The sequence below is a fragment of the Schistocerca gregaria genome, chromosome 1, assembly GCF_023897955.1.
Source record: "Schistocerca gregaria isolate iqSchGreg1 chromosome 1, iqSchGreg1.2, whole genome shotgun sequence".
Taxonomy (NCBI): Eukaryota; Metazoa; Arthropoda; class Insecta; order Orthoptera; family Acrididae; genus Schistocerca; species Schistocerca gregaria.
In genome coordinates, this window is record NC_064920.1 from 289,034,387 (window position 1) to 289,059,644 (window position 25,258).

The 25,258-nt window shown below is 39.9% G+C and overlaps 1 protein-coding gene across 1 annotated transcript in view; it reads right to left on the reverse strand.

The window, feature by feature from the left end:
- The window catches only part of LOC126341283 (centrosomal protein of 76 kDa-like), a 139,783-nt gene that overhangs the window by 17,538 nt on the left and 96,987 nt on the right, over window positions 1-25,258 (reverse strand). Inside the window, exons 7-8 of the mRNA XM_050001761.1 lie at window positions 23,109-23,230; window positions 5,130-5,324 (exon numbers count right to left, since the gene is read on the reverse strand). Coding sequence (XP_049857718.1) covers window positions 5,130-5,324; window positions 23,109-23,230 — 317 coding nt within the window. The remainder of the gene's footprint in view (window positions 1-5,129; window positions 5,325-23,108; window positions 23,231-25,258) is intronic.

A 25,258-nucleotide genomic window follows, 5' to 3' on the forward strand; every position in this document is an offset into this window, starting at 1 on the left:
CGTAACTCGGCGTCTTCATCAGGTATACCCTGAGACTGGTTGGCGAGCTGACCTCGTCCCATATTTATGCCTGGGTGGTGTGTGGTGCTCCCTATGCCGTCCGCACCCGCTGTGGACATTTCTGTCGGTGTTATCAGTCTCTAGGCGCTTCCTCTTCGGTCCGCGCCCGTTGCGGCTCTCTTCTGAGGTAGCGGACGTCCCAAGGCATTCCCTATTGCGTCCGCGCCCAATAGGCGCGATCCTAGCACTATCACGGCTCTGTTGAACCTCCTTATGCTGTCTGCGACCACGGCGAGTTTCTCTCGTGGCCAAGCCATTATCCTGGCCCTCTGAACCCGGTATGTGCCTGTGAGGTGCGCTTCCTGTGGCATCCGGCTGTTGTTGGAGCTGCATATTATGATGGCCATCCTCCAAGGAGCTTGCTGCTGCCTGGTGTAGCGTATGCCTTTCTGTTCCGTTACTTATACCCTTGGACGTCTGTAGTTCATTCCTGGAGGATGGAACTTCCTTCCGTTGTTTCTGTAGTAGTTCCAAAGCAGGATTTCACGCAGTACTAAGCTGATATCCTGCTTCTCGGTTCGTCAAGTTCTCCGTCATCTTGATTTCAATCGATTCATTAATGACACTAGCCAGAATCGGGGGGTCTGGGCCAGGATCCTAGTTTTGTCATACTCCATGGTGTTCTCAAGGTCAAGGCAATGTTCTTCTATTGCAGATTTAGTTACCTGTCGTAACCTGGTGTGTCTCTGGTGTTCTTTACATCTTATTTCAACTGTTCTAGTAGTTTGACCGATGTAAGCCATCCCGCATTCACACGGTATATGGTAGACACCAGGTTTCCTAAACCCCAAATCATCCTTGACAGTTCCAAGGAGCGTCCTGATCTTGTTAGGTGGGCAGAACACACTCTTGATATTGTGTTTCTTCAGGATTCTGCTATTCTGCTGATCTTGGCAGATATAGGCCCCACATATGGTAGAAAGGCTACTTTCCTGGTCTCTTCTTCCTGCTCTTCTTCTGTTGCCTCAGGTCGTCTGATGGGACGGAGGGCTTTGCCGATGTCCCTGGTGGAGTATCCATTGTCTGTGAACACTCTTTATAGATGTTCTAATTCCGCTGTCACGCTGTCTGGGTCAGAGAGTGTTTTGGCTCGGTGCACGAGTGTTCTCAGCACTCCATGCTTCTGTGCTGGGTGATGGCAGCTGTCAGCCTGTAGATATAAGTCAGTGTGTGTTGGTTTCCTGTACACACTGTGGCCTAAGGTGCTGTCTGCCTTCCTCTTTACCACGACATCGAGGAATGGGAGCTGACCATCACTCTCTAGTTCCATGGTGAACTTGATGTTGGGGTGTCTTGTGTTCAGATGGTCCAGGAACTCATCCAGTCTTCTCTTGCCATGTGGCCAGATGATGAATGTATCATCAACGTATCTGAAGAAACACGTCGGCTGGTAGGCAGCAGTTGTAAGTGCCTCATCCTCGAATTTCTCCATAAACAGATTCGCCACTACCGGAGATAAGGGGCCGCCCATAGTCTGCTCATAGAATTGGCCTCCACAAAAGAAGTACGTCGATGTCAAAATATGCTTGAAGAGATCCAGCAAGGCTCGGTCAAATTTCTCACTAATAATATCGAGTGTGTCCTGAAGTGATACCCTGGTGAACAGAGACACCACACCAAAACTCATCATGATGTCTGTGTCCGAGATCCGTAGGTTGTTGAGACATTCCACAAAGACCGAGGAGTTGCGGATGTGGTGGACACACTTTCCCACATATGGTGCCAACATCTTCTTCAGGTGGGAGGCTGTAGGTAGGGTAGGTGGCGGTGCCGATATTACTGACAATCGGGCGAAGTGGTACACCCTGTTTATGGATCTTAGGTAATCCATACAGTCTGGGTGGTACCGGTGCTTTAGCTTTTAATTGTTTGCCCACCTTCTCAGGCCATCCTGTTTCCTTAAGAAGAGACCGGGTTTTTCTGTCCTCTCTATCGGTGGGGTCATTCTCTAATAGATTATAAGCAGGGTCCTCCAAAAGTTGACAGATCTTCTGGTCATAGTCAGTCTTCAGCAGTATGACAGTCGAGTTCCCCTTGTCCGCTGGTAAAGCTGTGAGTACCGGGCGTGAGTCGTGCTTCGGTAGCTCAGATGGTAGAGCACTTGCCTGCGAAAGGCAAAGGTCCCGAGTTCGAGTCTCGGTCGGGCACACAGTTTTAATCTGCCAGGAAGTTTCATATCAGCGCACACTCCACTGCAGAGTGAAAATCTCATTCTGGAAACATCCCCCAGGCTGTGGCTAAGCCATGTCTCCGCTATATTCTTTCTTTCAGGAGTGCTAGTTCTGCAAGGTTCGCAGGAGAGCTTCTGTAAAGTTTGGAAGGTAGGAGACGGGATACTGGCAGAAGTAAAGCTGTGAGTACCGGGCGTGAGTCGTGCTTCGGTAGCTCAGATAGTAGAGCACTTGCCCGCGAAAGGCAAAGGTCCCGAGTTCGAGTCTCGGTCGGGCACACAGTTTTAATCTGCCAGGAAGTTTCATATCAGCGCACACTCTGCTGCAGAGTGAAAATCTCATTCTAGTTCTGTTATGACTTTCATCTCACATAATGCAAGAATATGTACTCTGCATATGAATGGCAAATTTCACAATGTGACCTTGTGAATGTACATACACCTATGGAAGAATTAGATGAAGATACTGTGGACAACCTTTATGATTAACAACAGGAGGTTTGTGACAGAATTCCCAGATACAATTTGAAAATAGTTATTGGTGACTATAATGCAAAAGTGAGAAAGGAAGAGGCATTCAGAAGTGTGTTTGGTAAAGAAAGCCTGAATGATGAAACTAATAATAGTGGTATGAGGGTTGCACAGTTTGCTTCTGCAAACAAGTTGAGCTGTGGGGACGAGGCGTGAGTTGTGCTTGGGTAGCTCAGTTGGTAGAGCGCTCCGCTGCAGAGTGAAAAACTCATTCTGGAAGTTGAAGGCAGTATGTAACTTTTTTCCAACGAAAAGTATCTACAAATGGACATGGAAAATACCAGGAACAAATAAAGCAAACCAAGTAGACCATATATTGACATGAAATCTCATTCTGGAAACATCCCCCAGGCTGTGGCTAAGCCATGTCTCCGCTATATACTTTCTTTCAGGAGTGCTAGTTCTGCAAGGTTCACAGGAGAGCTTCTGTAAAGTTTGGAAGGTAGGAGACGAGATGCTGGCAGAAATAAAGCTGTGAGTACCGGGCGTGAGTTGTGCTTCAGTAGCTCAGATGGTAGAGCACTTGCCCGCGAAAGGCAAAGGTCCCGAGTTCGAGTCTCAGTCGGGCACACATTTTTAATCTGCCAGGAAGTTTAATAACAGATCTACATACATCCTTGGAGACCATAAACCTGACTCCATACTCCCCTAGTCTTTCTTCTTTTCCCGAGTAGTATAGGGAGAATTTCTGCTTATAAATCTCTCCTCTTCTGTTCCACCTGATTTCCTGCAATGCAACAACTACCACTCCATACTTCAGCACCTTCTCTGCAACACTATTCATTGTTCCTGTTTGCAATGATGTACGCACATTCCATGTTCCTAATTTAAGCATCGATAAATCTACATTTTTGTCTTAGCACAGTTTATCTTCATAGAGGAGTCCAGCATTCCTTGGTGAGTTATTCACAATAATAGATTTTTTACAAGGCAGGGGTATCAACTCTGCACTTAACCCCCAATCTGGAGGACTGGGCTTCCATGTAGAGGTTAACTTCCCTAGAGTTGTCAATGACCTAGCCTTTAGAGTCCCCCCTACCCTATGGTGTGACACACATTTCGTTTGGCACCTCAGTTGAGACCACTCTCGCTTGGGTGACCCTGCCAGTAGCTATGCTACTAAAGGTGCCTACGATACAGTGGTATCAGCTGGAAGGGCTGGTAGATGCCACCATGGTGAGAAAAAACAAACTGCATGTAAGCGAAGACACAGCCCCTAATATGGTGCATACTTGCATTGATCCATTGTGCCTTCCAGAATGTTGAAATTATCAAGGGAATGCCCTTAAAACATTCCCCAGACCATAACACTTCATCGACTATCGCAGAATGTTTGCTTCCAGACAATTCACACCATAAATGGCAATGTCCATCAGTCGGATAGAGCATAAAATGTGTATCATCTGAAAAGTCCATCTGCCACCACTCAGTGGATATCTGGTTGTGATAGTGGTGCACAAATTCCAGTCCTCGTCACCAACGAACAGAAGATAGCATGGTTGCATGAACCAGGCTCCTGCTGTGGACACCCATAAACTGCAACATTCAATGAACAATTATTGAGGTGACACAGCTGGTAGGTCCTTGGTTTGTCTCGACAGTCAGTTGCGTAACAGCTGCACATCTATCCATCTGTACGTGTCTCCACAGTCATTTTTCACCCCTGACTCATGATGCACCACAACATTGGTTTTGGATAGCACCATTCATGCACACTGTACCTTGGCTATGGCAGCATGTGAACAGTTTACAAACACAGCAAGTTCAGAAATCCTTCTAGCTTTCGTCCTAAAGCCAGTGACCTTGCCCTTCTGGACATCATATAAATTGCTTCATTTCTGCATTACAATGACTGTACTGTTTTCCAAGCCTCCCATGTAAAACACTTCATTTCTGCATTATGATGACAGCATTGCTTCCATGCTCCATGCTCCACCTCCCCCTCCCCCCCCCCCCCCCCCTCCTCCTCACTGACACATATTACAAACCACCACTGCGAGTGCTGCTGTTTGTCAATTGTGAGTGGTTATTTCGCACTGACATCAAACATAGGTGGTGGTCACATTAATGTGAGTGGACCATGTATAGATCAACATAATAATTCAACTTATATACTACTTCACAGTGGAACTACATTTTGAATAAGGCTCTAGACATAAAAAAAGAAGGGCAAGTCTGAAAAGAGTTGGTGATAGAAACTGGTTCCAACAGAAATTATAGTCCTCGAAGGTGGAAACAGTAACTGTTGGTAGGATAATGCTTGAGTATGTTTACAGTGCATGTTAAAACACAGCTTAGGTATTACTATCAGTATTCTGACAACAGTCATGATTAAAGCTAAGAAACATATACCGAAGTAGGTAACTACCATTCTCTTTTCTATTATATTCTTCTTCAGTTCATTTTGTGTGTTCCTGCTTATTTTCAATGCATCTAGATATCCTCCAACTAAAGGAACATGTGGTTCTTTTTCAAGTACAGAATTTATTGCTGCTTCTGACAAGCTCTTCCATTCAGATTCATTTTTAAAGTCGAAGTTACAACGTTCTACTGCATCAGATTCCTGAAAAAAATAAACAAAAATTGTTTGTTTGGAGAAGCTATAAACTTCTGGTGCAGAACTGTTTCAATACTAAACTTATATTTTAAGTAATCTAACAGATGACCTGCACCTCTCTTCTACATATTTGTGCAAGCAGACTATGTTTGTATTTTATCAGACCATGTACATAAACAGAATACTGAAATTTCTCATTGCTTTGAAGCAGTATATAAGTTAGAACATTAAAAATTGTTTCATAATGGAACAAAATCATCATATATCACATTTTATTACAATGACTGACCACAACCAAGGCTATGGACATTTCTTTATTCATTTCATTCTACAAAATAGAAAAACTAATTTAAATGATAATATACCACCTTAGAGTACACACTTTCAATTACATTTGTTGTGGGTCTGTTATGCATAAAAAATTGTTTTAAAGACTGTTCTCTTCTGCTGCTGAAGTCCGACTGGAAAAAATAACAATCTTGGCTGAGGTGGTGGTAAAACATGGAAGAGACATTGAGAGGATAGTGAGGAGTATAGCAGCAGAGCTGATTAGGAACAGTTGAGCATTTAACTGACAAAGAAACAGGGAGGCAAAGGAGCCAGTAAGCAACAGCTAGATGAAACACTTAGAAAACCTTAATGACCCCACCCATCACAAACTCCAAAACAACCTGTTCCACCTTCTGAAATGCAGCACTGAAACTGTTCGTCCAGCAGGCACCATGTCAGGCAAAGGTAGGTCGGTGTGTGTGTGTGTGTGGGGGGGGGGGGGGGGGGGGGGGGATTACACTGAAAGCTAGCAAGTTCTCTTTCTTCTCTATGTGTCCATCAACAACTCAAAGTTTCTGCCTTTTGGTGATTGGTCTCCTTTGATCCAAAAATATATACATATACTAGGGGCATGGAGAAGGAGCATAGGAGAATAAGATGTGAAAATTAATATTTGAGTGACCTAGCATTTAGCAGAAAAATGCTCGGGGACGTGTACTGCTGGTTTTGTGACCTGTAGAGTGGAAGAGTGTATAAGGAGAAGAGAGAGTAGAAGTAGATGAACAACAGAAATGAGCAGAGATTGGCACCATGAAAAAAGTGGAGAGGGGAAGGGAGACCACAAATAGTTATTGAAGTCACTCAGTTTACACTGGGCACTGTGCTTGACTATTTGGTGGTCTATTTAATTATTTAATTTGTCAGTAACCATGCAAAAAAACTGGAGACTGATTTCTGTTTTTCCCCCACATAGAGCACTGTGCAGATAGCGAACAGAAATGCCGGCCAAGAGACACAACAGGTAGGAATACATATAATTTACATTTTGTTGTGAACTGTGGAAAGAAATGTTGAGAAAGATGGACTGAATACAGATAGTCATCACAAATGAGATTTTCACAGTAATTAATGTTGTACATGTGCTGTTAATACGTATCATGTGGTTTGGAGAAGTAGCCAATACTAGGAATATTTTTGAATCTTGTATAGGTGAAGATTATCTCAGCTGTTAAACTAAATAAATTTCATTTGATTTTGTATATGATGTACTAAATTTCAGGCTAAAATTTATTTAAAAAAATTAATTTCTTAAAATCGATATGTGCTGGCGCTGTGTGAGCAGTTGGAATTGCTCTTCTTTTAGAAATATTTGAAATTACAAAATATCTGGCATACTTAAAATTTCTATTATTAATTTGCACAGTCTGATGATATTTATTAAATTTATTTCTGGATTCATTTACAAAATAATGATATAACTTGTTGATGATTCTTCTTTTCTCAAGAAAGTTTGTAAACTCTTTTGTTTTGTAAACTCTCTGGAATATTGTTAATACCACAGAATGTGTAGAGTAGTGGACATGCCTCTGATGGAATTGGACGTCTTTTTAATTTTGGCAATAACAACATAACTGCTGGTTTTATTAAATGGAGACTGTAAAGTCAGTGTGATATAGAAGAATGTGACATATTAAAAGAAAAACAGTGCAATCAAAAATCATGCAACAGGCAGTCTCAGTCTTTATCTAGTCATCTGGAACCCACGAAGTTAAAAAAAACAGCCTCAAGAATCTACCACTGCACATACTGCAGCCAACAATGAGAAAATGAAGATAAGTAAAAAAATGTATTTTGTGCAGCTTACTCCTCTCAAAGTGTTTGAAACAAAGCAATTAAGCTTTTTGAAGAAAGCAAAAAATTTAATGGTGATATGTAGGAGGGTAAGATTACAATTGTGGGCATCATCTGAGATCAGTTGACTGATAAAGTTTTGTCTGTTGCAGGAGAAGAAAGGACAGTGATTTATGTCATTTGCAGAATTTATATAAAGGGCGGCGAAAAATTGTATCACGAAATTTTAGCCCTGGATAGCTAATGCCAGTAGGAACCAAAATTACTAATGTTGTGTACGCTGGCAAGACAGAATTTTGAAACTACGGAAACATGGCGCCATGCCGGATGCTCTGGACAACGCATGACTGTGAATGCTTTGCCTGCCGGGGATTGTGATGTATCCAAGGCAGCCCACATGCTCAGCGGTAGTGCACCAGCCTTCCACTCTGGGGGCCTAGGGAGAAATCAGCCAGGGTCCTTAACAGAGTAATTTTGTTTCCTACTGGCATCAGCTATCCAGGGTTAAAATTTCATGATACAATTTTTCTGCACCCTGAATATAGAGATTCCCAACCAAGCGAAGAAAGAAGACAGAGAACTGCTCAACAAAGTCATATCAACAGTGACGAGATACTATCAACAATGACGTGCTGGATGAAATGAAAGAGGACTTTACAACTACAATGAGGGACATAAAAAATAAAATATAAGTACAAACTATTTGAAATTACTATTTTTTGTGGTCTCATGTGATTGCTAGGAAAATTAATAGAGATGAGGGTAGTAGTGATTTAGATGTGAAAGCTGTAGGACACAGCCATGACATGTTTGAACCAATTGAAAGTGTAGTCAGCAAAGAAACAGTAAAAACTGATATTTTGCAGTTGATTTTGGAAAAAATAGTAAAGTTAATGAGCAGTTAACTCGAAGGATGGACAATGATAGCAAATTTACTTCATTACAAGGACAATTAAATGACCTAAAAACTGAAAACAATAGTAAAATGGACAAGGTACAATACCAAATAGAAAAACTTAGTAATCAGGTTTTGGAGCTAAAAAATGGGTTGCCTGAGGGATTAAGAAGCGTGAATGAAAAAATCGATGTCTTAAAATATATACTGATTTGAAACTTCCTGGCAGATTAAAACTGTGTGCCGGACCGAGACTCGAACTCGGGACCTTTGCCTTATGCAGGCAAGTGCTCTACCAACTGAGCTACCCAAGCACGACTCATGCCCTGTCCTCACAGCTTTACTTTTGCCAGTACCTCGTCTCCTACCTTCCAAACTTTAGTCTTGGTCCAGCACACAGTTTTAATCTGCCAGGAAGTTTCATATCAGCGCACACTCTGCTGCAGAGTGAAAATCTCATTCTATAAACTGATTGTTTTGGAAAATGAGTTAGTTGCCCAATCTGTACAACAAACAAATAATGGTGATGATATCAGAGTTGAACAGAAGGCTGTAGTAGTTTAGATCAAAAGATTTTAAATATTGAAAACAGTATGCCAACTAATGTAAATGTTTTAGATCAAAAAATCTCAGTAGTTCAGGAAAATTGCATTCACAACAATCTGTATTCAAACAATGGTATTGCATGGCCCAGCATTCCAATCAAAAGTTTCCCATCAGACAATTTACATCCAGTGGATTTTCTACACCACTGTAAGGATTGTTTTGTGTCAGGCATGAGCGAAAATTAAAAAATTAAATTTGTAAAAAGATGTCTTGAAGGCAAAGCTCTGTCTTGAGTAAATCTATATTTAAGTCAGTGGGAGACATATCAAAATTTCGAAAAAAGTTTTTAAAAACGATTTTGGTTGGAAGCTGAACAAGGGACAATTAAAAGCGAAATTCTGAATGGTCCTAACTATGGGAATAGGGACGGTACCCTGAAAGAGTTCTCTAAGAATCAACTTAAGAAATTAGCACATCTTGACACTCCATTTGACAAAATGACTTTGATTGATACACTCAAATGGAGATTACCAGAGGGCTGCAGTGGGATTTAGTACACGCACGTGATGATTGTCTTGAACAAATTTTACAATATGTTGACAGGCTGGATAGGGCAGCACAAAGGAACATGTACCATACCAATCATAATTATATAGATTACAATGGTAACAACAACAGAAACAGATATGGTGGTAACTTCAATCAGGGTCAAAATGGTAACAGAGGCAGAAATTTTGAACATCAGCAGAATAAGAACAATGGGTATAACTATGGGCAATATAATAGGAAAAACAATCATAGAGGCAACTATACAGGAAACAATAGTCCACCTCAACCAAGATCCACAGTTTTGGGGTGAGGAAACACGATAAGTGCAGGACCCTCCCCCCCTCCCCAATTTACACTTACAATTAGACAATAATAACAGCATTAATAATGTGGCACAGGTATCTGAAGTTCAACAGAAGCAACATCAGATTTCGCTATATGTTTTGATCAAAAGTTTTGGAATACTATTTTTAATTATAATAATGTAGGTAATAATCACAAACGAGAATGTGAGAGTAATGACAATTTTTATGTAGTGTGCACTAATGATTTCTTCTCTTGGTCAGAAAACAGTGTTATTGGTGTATGTAAAACAGGTGATGACTGGAGTGGATCTGAATTAGATGATATTTTTGATGTCAATGTGAATGAGAGCTGTGAAGTAACTGAAGTTGGGAAGTATGAGACTGGTAGCTTATTGCAAATGAATGTAGGTGAGGTGTGTGACTTTGATGGTGATGAGACTTGTGTTGTTAATGATGTTGTTGATGAATTAATTTTGGAGGATGATAATGATGATGATGAATATCAAGTACTTGTGGAGTTTAAGAATAATGAATTCTCAGATTTATTTGTGAATACAGATACGATGAGTGATGTATGTGATGATGTAAGTGAAGGCATGGAATACCAAATAGTTAGCTGTGGTTAGTCAAAATTTGTATCCAAATTGGTGGAATGAAGTGAAAGAGGATCTAAGTAGGAAGTGTAATTTTGACAGTAATATATTTTGTGTTCCTTCTGTAATAAGTGATGTTACTCGTGCTATGGAATCTATTCATTGTGTTCAATCTTCACCTGACAACATGAGTAACCAAAGTAATGCAATGATATTAGTAAAGTTCATAAAACCCTGCAAAAACAGTGTGGATGTACCATTTGAGGAAATAGAAAGTGATCTTATATGTGTAGCGTCTAATACCAGAGATGATGATTCAGATTTTGTATGTCCTTACATTAAGATTAAGATTGATCAGTGGGAAGGGAACTGTTTGATTGATACAGGTAGTCCAGTTTGTGGTATATCTGGACAATTTAGAGACAAGATTTAGTACGAATTTTGTGGAAATGTCCATTGCACGTGTAAAGATAAGTGGAGTTACTGGTAAGCAAAGTGAGTTTGTCAAATGACAAGTACTGTTAACATTCAGTGTAGAGGACAAAACCTTTGAAGATGAATGCATAATGATCCCTAATTTAGAAGAAGATATACACTATGTCTGCAGATTTATAAGACTATGTAATTGTGTTTTGTTTTTCATGAATTTAGTGTGTAAGACAATGTGATTTTTAACATTCTGTCTTCTCTATTGACTGAGTTTAAATCTGTTTGTAGATCCAGAAAACTATATAATTGTGTTTTGTTTGTCTGGAATTTAGTATGTAAGATGATGTGATTTCTAGAGTTGTGTCTTATCTATTGATTGAGTTATAATCTATGATACACTATGTGCTTATGTTCTGTAATAGACACATGCATTAGAATTTGCTACGTATGTGGCTTGAGACTAAATTAGTATATCCTTTCATAATTTTTATATGGGACAATGTTCATAATGTTTGCTTTAAAAGTTAGAAATAGTATCTTAGCATATCTGTGTGCAACACCTTATTAGTTCATTTTTATCATTGCATTTATCTCTGTTCATTAATGTTTCATTTGTGAACACTTTTTAATTCTGACTGACATAAATCCCACGTAATTGACTTTGCAGATGAATAGGGAGAGCATATCTTGTGTGATGTGAAGAAGGTATTGAACAGCATATTTCATACACAAAACAGTGTTTCAGGATTTGATGCGAATGCTAGACAGGAAGTTAGCTACCCACTGAAGCATGTGACGAAAACTCTAGGGATTAAACTGAAAGATGTGTGCAGATCCTCTCCCCACACTGCTGTATGGCTGTATCCTGCTGCACCAGTCAACTTACAAGAGATCATAGGTGCTGGGTAATGTACTTGAGCATCTGTCAACTACATCAGTGTTGTGACTAAAATTTGTGAATTGTTAGCCAAAACTGCTAAAGACAGTGTTATTCTGCATAAATGCATGTTTTTTCAAGTAAGGAATTGACTTCCCAACACATTATGTATGTAACTTTAAGTCAGTATGTATTTTTTTATCCATTGTTATGAATCTTCTAGGTCTTTATGTTTGCAGGTTAGTTTATGTGAACACTCAGCAAATAGTGTGGAAGACATTTACTAGTACAGACATAACAGAATGCATACATGTTTGCTTTCATACACCGATTTTGGGTCACAACGTACTTGACTATGTCATCATTCAAAGTTAATTCTGTTTACCTGTATTTATCCTGAGTATTGCAATATTGTATCTGATTGGAACTTGAGTTGTGGACATACTCATGCTTACCTCTGTTTTGGGTACCCCTGGTTAAGGCAAATGTGTGTGTGTACTCAAGGTGTACGTACAACTATTGATTGAGGGCAGATTCTTCTTATAATTATTCTTTGCATATAATTGAACTTATTGATGTGATTATGAGCTTTATTCATTTTGTTGTGTCAAAACATTTTTTGCTGGTTTGTAACCAGTGTGGTCAGGATTCGTGGGTCAGTCCCCACATTGTGAACTTAGGCCCTAATATTTTTTAATGAATCAACATATCTTTAAATACCCCCCATGAACCATGGACCTTGTCGTTGGTGGGGAGGCTTGTGTGCCTCAGTGATACAGTTACAACGGAGGGGTATCTGTTGCGACGCCAGACAAACGTGTGGTTCCTGAAGAGGGGCAGCAGCCTTTTCAGTAATTGCAGGGGCAACAGTCTGGATGATTGACTGATCTGACCTTGTAACAATAACCAAAACGGTCTTGCTGTGCAATTACTGCGAACAGCTGAAAACAAGGGGAAACTACAGCCGTAATTTTTCCCGAGGGCATGCAGCTTTACTGTATGATTAAATGATGATGGCGTCCACTTGGGTAAAATATTCCGGAGGTAAAATAGTCCCCCATTCGGATCTCCGGGTGGGGACTACTCAAGAGGATGCCGTTATCAGGAGAAAGAAAACTGGCATTCTACGGATCAGAGGGTGGAATGTCAGATCCTTTATTCGGGCAGATAGGTTACAAAATTTAAAAAGGGAAATGGATAGGTTAAAGTTAGACATAGTGGGAATTAGTGGAGTTCAGTGGCAGGATGAACAAGACTTCTGGTCAGGTGACTACAGGGCTACAAACACAAAATCAAATAGGGGTAATGCAGGAGTAGGTTTAATAATGAATAGGAAAATATGAATGCGGGTAAGCTACTACAAACAGCATAGTAAATGCATTATTGTGGCCAAGATAGATACGAAGCCCACACCCACTACAGTAGTACAAGTTTATATGCCAACTAGCTCTGCAGATGATGAAGAAATTGAAGAAATGTATGATGAAATAAAAGAAATTATTCAGATAGTGAAGGGAGACGAAAATTTAATAGTCATGGGCGACTGGAATTCGAGTGTAGGAAAAGGGAGAGAAGGAAACGTAGTAGGTGAATATGGATTGGAGCTAAGAAATGAAAGAGGAAGCCGCCTGGTAGAATTTTGCACAGAGCACAACTTAATCATAGCTAACACTTGGTTTCAGAATCATGAAAGGAGGTTGTATACATGGAAGAACCCTGGAGATACTAAAAGGTATCAGATAGATTATATAATGGTAAGACAGAGATTTAGGAACCAGGTTTTAAATTGTAAGACATTTCCAGGGGCATATGTGGACTCTGACCACAATCTATTGGTTATGAACTGTAGATTAAAACTGAAGAAACTGCAAAAAGGTGGAAATTTAAGGAGATGGGACCTGGATAAACTGAAAGAACCAGAGGTTGTACAGAGTTTCACGGAGAGCATAAGGGAACAATTGACAGGAATGGGGCAAAGAAATACAGTAGAAGAAGAATGGGTAGCTTTGAGGGATGAAGTAGTGAAGGCACCAGAGGATCAAGTAGGTAAAAAGACGAGGGCTAGTAGAAATCCTTGGGTAACAGAAGAAATATTGCATTTAATTGATGAAAGGAGAAAATATAAAAATGCAGTAAATGAAGCAGGCAAAAAGGAATACAAACGTCTCAAAAATGAGATCGACAGGAAGTGCAAAATAGCTAAGCAGGGACAGCTAGAGGACAAATGTAAGGATGTAGAGGCTTATCTCACTACGGGTAAGATAGATACTGCCTACAGGAAAATTAAAGAGACCTTTGGAGAAAAGAGAACCACTTGTATGAATATCAAGAGCTCACATGAAAACCCAGTTCTAAGCAAAGAAGGGAAAGCAGAAAGGTGGAAGGAGTGTATAGAGGGACTATACAAGGGCGATGTACTTGAGGCATATATTATGGAAATGGAAAAGGATGTAGATGAAGATGAAATGGGAGATACGGTACTGCGTGAAGAGTTTGACAGAGCACTGAAAGACCTGAGTCGAAACAAGGCCCCCGGAGTAGACAACATTCCATTGGAACTACTGACGGCCTTGGGAGAGCCAGTCCTGACAAAATTGTACCATCTGGTGAGCAAGATGTATGAAACAGGCGAAATACCCTCAGACTTCAAGAAGAATACAATAATTCCAATCCCAAAGAAAGCACGTGTTGACAGATGTGAAAATTACCAAACAATCAGTTTAATAAGCCACAGCTCCAAAATACTAACACAAATTCTTTACAGACGAATGGAAAAACTAATAGAAGCCGACCTAGGGGAAGATCAGTTTGGATTCCGTAGAAATACTGGAACACGTGAGGCAATATTGACCTTACGACTTATCTTGGAAGAAAGATTAAGGAAAGGCAAACCTACATTTCTAGCATTGGTAAACTTAGAGAAAGCTTTTGACAATGTTGACTGGAATACTCTCTTTCAAATTCTAAAGGTGGCAGCGGTAGAATACAGGGAGCGAAAGGCTATTTACAATTTGTACAGAAACCAGATGGCAGTTATAAGAGTCGAGGGACATGAAAGGGAAGCAGTGGTTGGGAAGGGAGTAAGACAGGGTTGCAGCCTCTCCCCGATGTTATTTAATCTGTATATTGAGCAAGCAGTAAAGGAAACAAAAGAGAAATTCGGAGTAGGTATTAAAATCCATGGAGAAGAAATAAAAACTTTGAGGTTTGCCGATGACATTGCAATTCTGTCAGAGACAGCAAAGGACTTGGAAGAACAGTTGAATGGAATGGACAGTGTCTTGAAAGGAGAATGTAAGATGAACATCAACAAAAGCAAAACGAGAATAATGCAATGTAGTCGAATTAAGTCGGGTGATGCTGAGGGAATTAGATTAGGAAATGAGACACAAAGTAGGAAAGGAGTTTTGCTATTTGGGGAGCGATATAACTGATGATGGTCGAAGTAGAGAGGATATAAAATGTAGACTGGCAATGGCAAGGAAAGCGTTTCTGAAGAAGAGAAATTTGTTAACATTGAGTATAGATTTAAGTGTCAGAAAGTCATTTCTGAAAGTATTTGTATGGAGTGTAGCCATGTACGGAATTGAAACAGGGACGATAAATAGTTTGGACAAGAAGAGAATAGAAGCTTTCGAAATGTGGTGCTACAGAAGAATGTTGAAGATTAGGTGTGTAGATCTCTTAACTAATGAGGAAGTATTGAATAGGATTGGGGAGAAGAGGAGTTTGTGGCACAACTTGACCAGAAGAAGGGATCAGTTGATAGGACATGTTCTGAGGCATCAACGGATCACCAATTTAGTATTGGAGGGCAGCGTGGAGGGTAAAAATTGTAGAGGGAGACCAAGAGATGAATACACTAAGCAGATTCAGAAGGATGTACATTGCAGTATGTACTGGGAGATGAAGAAGCTTGCACAGGATAGAGTAGCATGGAGAGCTGCATCAAACCAGTCTCAGGACTGAAGACAACAACAACATCCTTAAATACTATGGTTTATGTGACTGATTAATTCCTACACATGATTGAGTATATTCTTCTGGCCTGTACCCACCATCGTGAGTTTTTCAAGTCAGCTCACTCGTCGTACACTTAGGCTTTGAAAATTTTGTCTTCTCTTTTCAAAATTGTGAATGAGTGCTTTCATGGACGTAAACTTACAATCTGTAACTCTAGTGTTTTACATTGCCTCTGTATTTATTTCTATTGTTTAGTGTGTGAATGCCATATCCTGATATATGTACAGATTACGATTTGTATAGTAGATATTTTTCTTATGTTTTCTGTAATATGTTATGTATCAGATACTTCTATACATCTCTATATTCTATCTTTTGGCTTCATTTTGTACACCTTTTGGAAAAACCTTGTAGTCTGTCACAAAATATTGTAAACAGGCTGTTTCCAAAATCTGATGGGGGAATTTTGTAATGGGACACCCTTCTCTAACTTTTTTTAAAATATAAATAGCCAATACCTAATATTTTTAATCTTATATAGGTGAACATTATCTCAGCTGTTTAACTAAATGAATTTCACTTCATTTTATATACAATGTATTATATTTCAGGCTAAAATGTATAAAAAATTAATTTGTTAAAATCGATATGTGATCGTCCCCTGTGTGTAGTTGGAATTACTCGTCTTTTAGAAACATTTGAAATTACAAAATATCTGACACACTTCAAATTTATATTATTAATTTGCACAATCTGATGATATTTATTAAATTTATTTCTGGATTGATTTACAAAATAAAGATATGACTTGGTGATGAGCCTTCTTTTGTCAAGAGAGTTTGTAAACTCTTGTTTTGTAAACTCTTTGGAATATTGTTAGTACCACAGAATGCGCTGAGTACTGGGCATGGCTCTGAGGGAATCAAACATGTTTTCAATTTTGGCAATGACATTGTAATTGTTAGCTTTATGGAAGTGGAGATTTTAAAGTCAGGGTGATATAGAAGAATGTGACATAATAAAAATAAAATTAAAAAAAAACAAAACAGGTGCAATCAGAAATCATGCAACAGACATTCTTAATATTTATCTAGCCATCTGGAACCCATGAAGTTAAAAAATTTCAACCTCAAGAATCTACCCCTAGACATACTGCAGCCAATGAGAAAATGAAGGTAAGTAAAAAAAATATTTTGTACATCTTACTCCTCTAGAAGCATTTGAAACAATGTAATTAATGTTTTTGAAGAAACTGAAAAATTTAATGGTGATGTATGGGAGGGAAATACACTCCTGGAAATTGAAATAAGAACACCGTGAATTCATTGTCCCAGGAAGGGGAAACTTTACTGACACATTCCTGGGGTCAGATACATCACATGATCACACTGACAGAACCACAGGCACATAGACACAGGCAACAGAGCATGCCCAATGTCGGCACTAGTACAGTGTATATCCACCTTTCGCAGCAATGCAGGCTGCTATTCTCCCATGGAGACGATCGTAGAGATGCTGGATGTAGTCCTGTGGAACGGCTTGCCATGCCTTTTCCACCTGGCGCCTCAGTTGGACCAGCGTTCGTGCTGGACGTGCAGACCGCGTGAGACGACGCTTCATCCAGTCCCAAACATGCTCAATGGGGGACAGATCCGGAGATCTTGCTGGCCAGGGTAGTTGACTTACACCTTCTAGAGCACGTTGGGTGGCACGGGATACATGCGAACTTGCATTGTCCTGTTGGAAGAGCAATTTCCTTGCCGGTTTCGGAATGGTAGAACGATGGGTTCGATGACGGTTTGGATGTACTGTGCACTATTCAGTGTTCCCTCGACGATCACCAGAGGTGTACGGCCAGTGTAGGAGATCGTTCCCCACACCGTGATGCCGGGTGTTGGCCCTGTGTGCCTCGGTCGTATGCAGTCCTGATTGTGGCGCTCACCTGCACGGCGCCAAACACGCATACGACCATCATTGGCACCAAGGCAGAAGCAACTCTCATCGCTGAAGATGACACGTCTCCATTCGTCCCTACATTCACGCCTGTCGCGACACCACTGGAGGCGGGCTGCATGATGTTGGGGCGTGAGCGGAAGACGGCCTAACGGTGTGTGGGACCGTAGCCCAGCTTCATGGAGATGGTTGCGAATGGTCCTCGCCGATACCCCAGGAGCAACAGTGTCCCTAATTTGCTGGGAAGTGGCGATGCGGTCCCCTACGGCACTGCGTAGGATCCTACGGTCTTGGCGTGCATCCGTGCGTCGCTGTGGTCCGGTCCCAGGTCGGCGGGTACGTGCACCTTCCGCCGACTACTGGCGACAACATCGAAGTACTGTGGAGACCTCACGCCCCACGTGTTGAGCAATTCGGCGGTACGTCCACCCGGCCTCCCGCATGCCCACTATACGCCCTCGCTCAAAGTCCGTCAACTGCACATACGGTTCACGTCCACGCTGTCGCGGCATGCTACCAGTGTTAAAGACTGCGATGGAGCTCCGTATGCCACGGCAAACTTGCTGACACTGACGGCGGCGGTGCACAAATGCTGCGCACCTAGTGCCATTCGACGGCCAAGACCGCGGTTCCTGGTGTGTCCGCTGTGCCGTGCGTGTGATCATTGCTTGTACAGCCCTCTCGCAGTGTCCGGAGCAAGTATGGTGGGTCTGACACACTGGTGTCAATGTGTTCTTTTTTCCATTTCCAGGAGTGTATTACAAGGCTCAGTGGTAAAGTGTCAGACTGCATATACCACTGTCACCCCAATCAGTATTCATGAAAGTATGCCCAAGGTTAACAGAAACAGAGAACTTACAATGTTTAACAGTCAAATATCAGGAACCTGGATTCCCCAAAACCGACCATGATTGGCTGAGCTCTATTAAGTGTTGTCATTTGGCACAAATCAGGTACAAGAAAAACAGCAGTCATTACAACAAATAATCAGACCACAAGATGCTACAGCAAGCAGCATACCATCACAAAACTTAAGAGGATAAAGACATATAAACTGGATACAATCGAAGAGAAAAATTAGATGTAACAGGAGAAATAAAATGAAATACATAAAACAAAGTGAAGACTGTCTGCCTCAATATTGTAAACTTCACATTAAGAATCAAACATCTTAAATAATATATCTTTCCAACCTTTTTATAAGGATGTAGAGAGATTACTCTGAACATAAAAACAAATAAAGAAAACTACACTATTTAAAATGCAGATGTACAAATATAATGTGTTTATAAAGTCGGAAACTCCTGCAATAAGTAGAAAAAACTGTCAATAATCATCATAAAATTTCTAACATTTCTGTGATTTTTTCTGATAACATACACATCATGCACGGGGAAAACTTGTGAGCAAGTCTTTAAAGCATCAGGAAAATTCATAACTCAAAAACCTCAAGAACATTTATAAGAAAGTTATTAAGCTACTTCGATTGTGATAGATTTATGTACTCATTCAGCACTTACAAAGGCAATCATTCTTACATTAAATACAATACACTTATACTACTATGGTAACAATACTCTTTACAGGTGCTCTTATAATACTATACAACTTTACAAATACTCTCGAAGAACTTAACTACAATGGCCAGATGCACTAATGCCTCCCAGCTCACTTCGAGGCAAAATGAGCATTGTGGTAGAGAAAGAAAAGGACTGCCAACATTGTCCTCAAAGGCCTTTGTATAACATGAGGAGGAGGAAAAGGAGATTGGTGAATGTTATGATAATACAACCCTGAGAAAATAAACATGCAATGAGTGCAAGCAGAGTAAACACGATTGAAGATACCTACAGGTTATTCTTAAATTGCTGGTGGGGTAGCAGGAAATGTATTCAAATCTAATCATCCTCTTGCCATCTATGAACTATTTTACTTCAAAATACTTGGTCTTCTTGTTCTTAGCTAACATGATACCCTGCAGTTGCCAGTGAGCACATTTCTTTAAGGCAGTTTTGAGTACAATGACAATAAACTCTACATAAAAATTACACACACTTGTATAATTTTAGCCAAAAATTGTGTTGGGATTAAAATTCAAAACCAGTAAAAAATGCAATTAATGGAAATCTTCTCATTCAATTTACAAGTGGTCAATCTATTAAACAAACATTACAATTTCAATTCGTCATTGCTTTTTTTTTGTTACCTGTACATCAGCATCATCATCATCATCATCATTTAAGACTGATTATGCCTTTCAGCGTTCAGTCTGGAGCATAGCCCCCTTATAAAATTCCTCCATGTTCCCCTATTCAGTGCTAACATTAGTGCCTCTTCTGATGTTAAACCTATTACTTCACAATCATTCTTAACCGAATACAGGTAACTTCTCCTTGGTCTGCCCCGACTCCTCCTACCCTCTACTGCTGAACCCATGAGTCTCTTGGGTAACCTTGCTTCTCCCATGCATGTAACATGACCCCACCATCTAAGCCTGTTCGCCCTGACTGCTACATCTATAGAGTTCATTCCCAGTTTTTCTTTGATTTCCTCATTGTGGACATTCTCCTGCCATTGTTCCCATCTACTAGTACCTGCAATCATCCTAGCTACTTTCATATCCGTAACCTCAACCTTGTTGATAAGGTAACCTGAATCCACCCAGCTTTCACTCCCATACAACAAAGTTGGTCGAAAGATTGAACAGTGCATCAATAACTTAGTCTTGGTACTGACTTCCTTCTTGCAGAAGTGAATAGGTCGTAGCTGAGCGCTCACTGCATTAGCTTTGCTACACCTCGATTCCAGTTCTTTCACTATGTTGCCATCTTGTGAGAATATGCATCCTAAGTACTTGAAACCGTCCATCTGTTCTAACTTTGTTCCTCCTATTTGGCACTCAATCCGTTTATATTTCTTTACCACTGACATTACTTTCGTTTTGGAAATGCTAATCTTCATACCACAGTCCTTACATTTCTGATCTAGCTCTGAAATATTACTTTGCAAACTTTCAATCGAATCTGCCATCACAACTAAGTCATCCGCATATGCAAGACTGCTTATTTTGTGTCCACATATCTTAATCTCACCCAGCCAGTCTACTGTTTTCAACCTTTGATCCATAAATAATATGAACAACAGTGGAGACAGGTTGCAGCCTTGTCTTACCCCTGAAACTACTCTGAACCATGAACTCAATTTACCGTCAACTCTAACTGCTGCCTGGCTATCCATGTAAAGACCTTTAATTGCTTGCAAAAGTTTGCCTCCTATTCCATAATCTCGTAGAACAGACAATAACTTCCTCCTAGGAACCCGGTCATATGCCTTTTCTAGATCTATAAAACATAGATACAATTCCCTGTTCCACTCATAACACTTCTCCATAATTTGCCGTAAGCTAAAGATCTGGTCCTGACAACCTCTAAGAGGCCTAAACCCACACTGATTTTCATCCAATTGGTCCTCAACTAATACTCGCACTTTCCTTTCAACAATACCTGAGAAGATTTTACCCAAAACGATGATTAAAGAGATACCTCTGTAGTAGTTACAATCTTTTCTGTTTCCATGTTTAAAGATTGGTGTGATTACTGCTTTTGTCCAGTCTGATGGAACCTGTCCCGACTCCCAGGCCATTTCAATTATCCTGTGTAGCCATTTAAGACCTGACATACCACTGTATTTGATGAGTTCCGACTTAATTTCATCCACCCCAGCTGCTTTATTGCACTGCAATCTATTGACCATTTTCTCCACTTCCTCAAATGTGATCCTATTTCCATCATCATTCCTATCCCATTCTACCTCGAAATCTGAAACATTACGGATCGTATTTTCACCTACATTGAGCAACTCTTCAAAATATTCCCTCCATCTGCCCAAGGCATCCACAGGATTCACCAGCAGTTTTCCTGACCTGTCCAAAAAACTTGTCATTTCCTTCTTACCTCCCTTTCGAAGACTGCTAATTACACTCCAGAATGGTTTTCCAGCAGCTTGACCCATAGCCTCCAACCTGTTTCCAAAGTCTCCTCAAGACTTCTTTCTTGGATGCTGCAATTATCTGTTGGGCTTTGTTTCTTTCTTCAACATAACTTTCTCTATCTACTTGAGTTCTAGTATGTTGCCATTTTTGCTACGCCTTCTTTTTTCTTTTACAGGCTGCCTTGACTGTGTCATTCCACCAAGCTGTTTGCTTCATCCTACTTTTACACATTACTGTTCCAAGACATTCTTTAGCCACTTCTAGTACTGTGTCCCTGTACCTTGTCCATTCCTTTTTCAATTACTGTAATTGACTACATTCAACTAACTGGTACCTTTCTGAGATCGCTGTTATGTACTTGTGCCTGATTTCCTTATCCTGAAGTTTCTCCACTCTTATCCTCATACATATGGACCTCACCTCCTGAACTTTCGTCCTCACAATCCCAATTTCACTGCAGATTAAATAATGATCAGTGTCATCAAAGAATCCCCTGAATACACGTGTGTCCCTCACAGCCTTCCTAAATTCCTGATCTGTTATTATATAGTCAATGACAGATCTGGTTCCCCTGCCTTCCCAAGTATACCGGTGAATGTTCTTATGTTTACAAAAGGCGATTTTGATTACTAAGCCCATACTGGCACAGAAATCCAAGAGTTGTTTCCCGTTCCTGTTGGCCTCCATATCCTCTCCAAATTTACCCATAACCTTTTCATACCCTTCTGTTTGATTTCCAATCCTGGCGTTAAAATCACCTATGAGCAGAACACTGTCCTTGTCCTTTACTCTAACAAATACATCACAGAGTGCCTCATTAAAACTATCGATCTTATCTTGATCTGTCCCTTCACAATGCGAATATACTGACACAATCCTAATTTTCTTGCTAAACACTGTCAAGTCTATCCAAATCAGTCGTTCGTTTACATACCTTATTGCAACTACGCTCGCTTCCATTTCTCTCCTGATGTAAAGCCCTACACCCCATTGTGCTATTCCAGCTTTGACTCCTGACAGGTAGACCTTGTATTCTCTCACTTCCTCTTCTTTCTCACCCCTTACCAGAATGTCACTAACAGCTAAAATGTCCAGCCCCATCTTACTTGCAGCCTCTTCCAGCTCTACCTTCTTCCCAGAGTAGCCCCCATTGATATTAATAGCTCCCCATCTCATTACCATTTGTCTGCCAAGTCGTATCTTAGGAGTGCCTGATTTGTCAGTTAGAGGTAGGGCTCCGTCACCTCCAAAGGTCCGAGGCATTTTGCTCTGATTGTTGCCAGCATCATATTTAAAGTACCAGGGGAGCAGGTTGCTAGCCTTACTTGCCCTGAGTCCCATTGGGTTTCACCCCTAACGGTTGAGGGACTAACCGGTGGATTTGGTAGTCTTTGCCGTATGAGCACAAAGGTGACCACGACTCAGAATATGTCCGAGATGCCCAGCCTTATTCCAAAGTAACTGGTATCCCGACTGTCGGGACCACTTACTTGGGCACGCATACGTTGCCCGTGGTTCATGAACTAGGACATGACTAGAGGAACCCACACCATGAACCATCTTGTTACCTGTACTGATGCATAAAATTGCCTGTTGTTGAAGACACATCCAATTGTCTTGTAGTTATGATCAGCTTTTTTATTGGGTTGTACTTTGCCACCACAAGGATTTTCATGTCTATAGCGAGTTCCTAAAAAAAGAAAAATTTGTTACATGTTTCAATGGAAACTTTAGAATATACACCAAGACATTAATTTACAGGTCATCAACTTCATGTGTATTTAAATATTGTTGCTGCATGCTGACCATTTACAGAGATACTCACATTACAGGAAAGAATATTCACTTTAATGCTTACAAAAAATAAGCTACAAGATTCTAAATAAAAATACTTCTTTGGAATTAAAGAAGTAGCCCAGAAGAAACTTTTTTATCTTGTTATTCAATTTAGCTGTGCTATTTATCAGCCACTTAATAATGTTGGGCAAGTTCAAACATTTTGGTAGCAGCATTATTCACAACTTTCTCAGCTAAACTCAGTTTTAATGGAGGTCATTTATATATCTGGTATTGCAATTATGGAGATCTCTCTAATGAATTATTTACAACAAAAAATTATGAAAGACATTATCTACTGTCATGCTCTATGTAAAATACATAATCCCAAAACAACTGTCTATGCAATACTCATAGAATAAAATGAATGGTCATTTTTCCACACCAATTTTTACTAAATATACAAAGTTTTGTAGCAATGTGGAACCATAATTATTTCATGAACATTCAAAAGGACAGATGATATATTCATGGCACTTTCTGACTGTAAAACTATCACATAAAAATGAATACAATTGTTGATCACTGCTGGCATTTATTTATTCTAATTTCAATATTATTTACTTTACTTACAATATTATTTATTTTGTAGCATGGCTAAAAAAACAACAGGTGCTGAACAGAAAACTAGAGTAAGGGAAGAGAGGAATATAAAAATGGAATGGCACAAGCAACAAAGTAGAATGTGTACATAAATTTAAAATAAACAGAGGATAAAATGAAATTCTTAGTATGACCATCAGTTATGAATCAGAATTCGTTATGTCCCAAAAAGTCCTTTAAATTTTACTAAGACTGGACTGTGCACCTGAGGTCTGATCACTTTCACCTAAATCATGAAGTGAGCTACAGAAAGCCTTCTTGCATGGTCAGTATTACTGTCTACATTGTCGCCATCACATCTAAAACTTAAAACATATGAAGAAAAGTTCAATGCCAGCTACAGTAAAATCTTTGTCAAAGAAGAGCATCAACCAGCAATTTAAGTTGAAAGTTAACAGAAATACTACATACTGATATTGAATCTTTGACAGGTCTTGTATTTAGTTAATAAAAGTGTAAGTTCCTCAATTTTTGTTTATTTGGTTCCTACTATGTAGGTGTAGTGGCAATATATTCCTCTTAATATTTACCGTTTCTTCTGTAAACCAGATATGATAGGACTAGTAAAGACAGTAGTTTTTCAGAATGGCTTTGTTCATTTCTGAGACCAGTTTCATACATCACAGTCACATTGTCCATGTTGAACTTTGTTGTGGATACTATGCTGATGCAATCTGGAGCAGATCCTGATAAATGAAAAAAGCTGGTAACTCGGCCTTCTACTTGAATGGATAATGTTACACTAGAATGGAATCTCTATTTACTCCTGACTTCTTTCTTTACTCAATTAAAGTATTCATTTTTCAGTGTCAGACTCTATAATTTAATATTTCTCATACAGTGATAAGTTTACCACATTCTAATTTGGAGCATAGTTTCTAGTTCTCTTTTTTCTTGCTCCTTTCTGAGAGGTGAAATTTCAATACTGTCGATTGACACATACAAAAGTACACACACCATTCTAGCGTCCAGAACTATCAATTCGTTCCTTGGGGAGGAGAGGCAGATGGGTTCAGAAAGATTATAAAGGAAGAGCAGGTTCTCAGACCACACGATGAAGGGGACCTACTTGTCGCATATTAATATTTCATCTCCTGAAGGTACATAAGGACGAAAAATTCTGCCATAATTTTGTAGTTTTCTTGAGAGATTTTTTCATTTCATACAGTTGACAATGACAAACACTTCTCTATAACTTTATGGTCATGCAAATGATCACAGAATGTATTCCGGATTGTGTATTCTTTTATCAGACTCTTGAAAGAGGGAAGAATAGAGC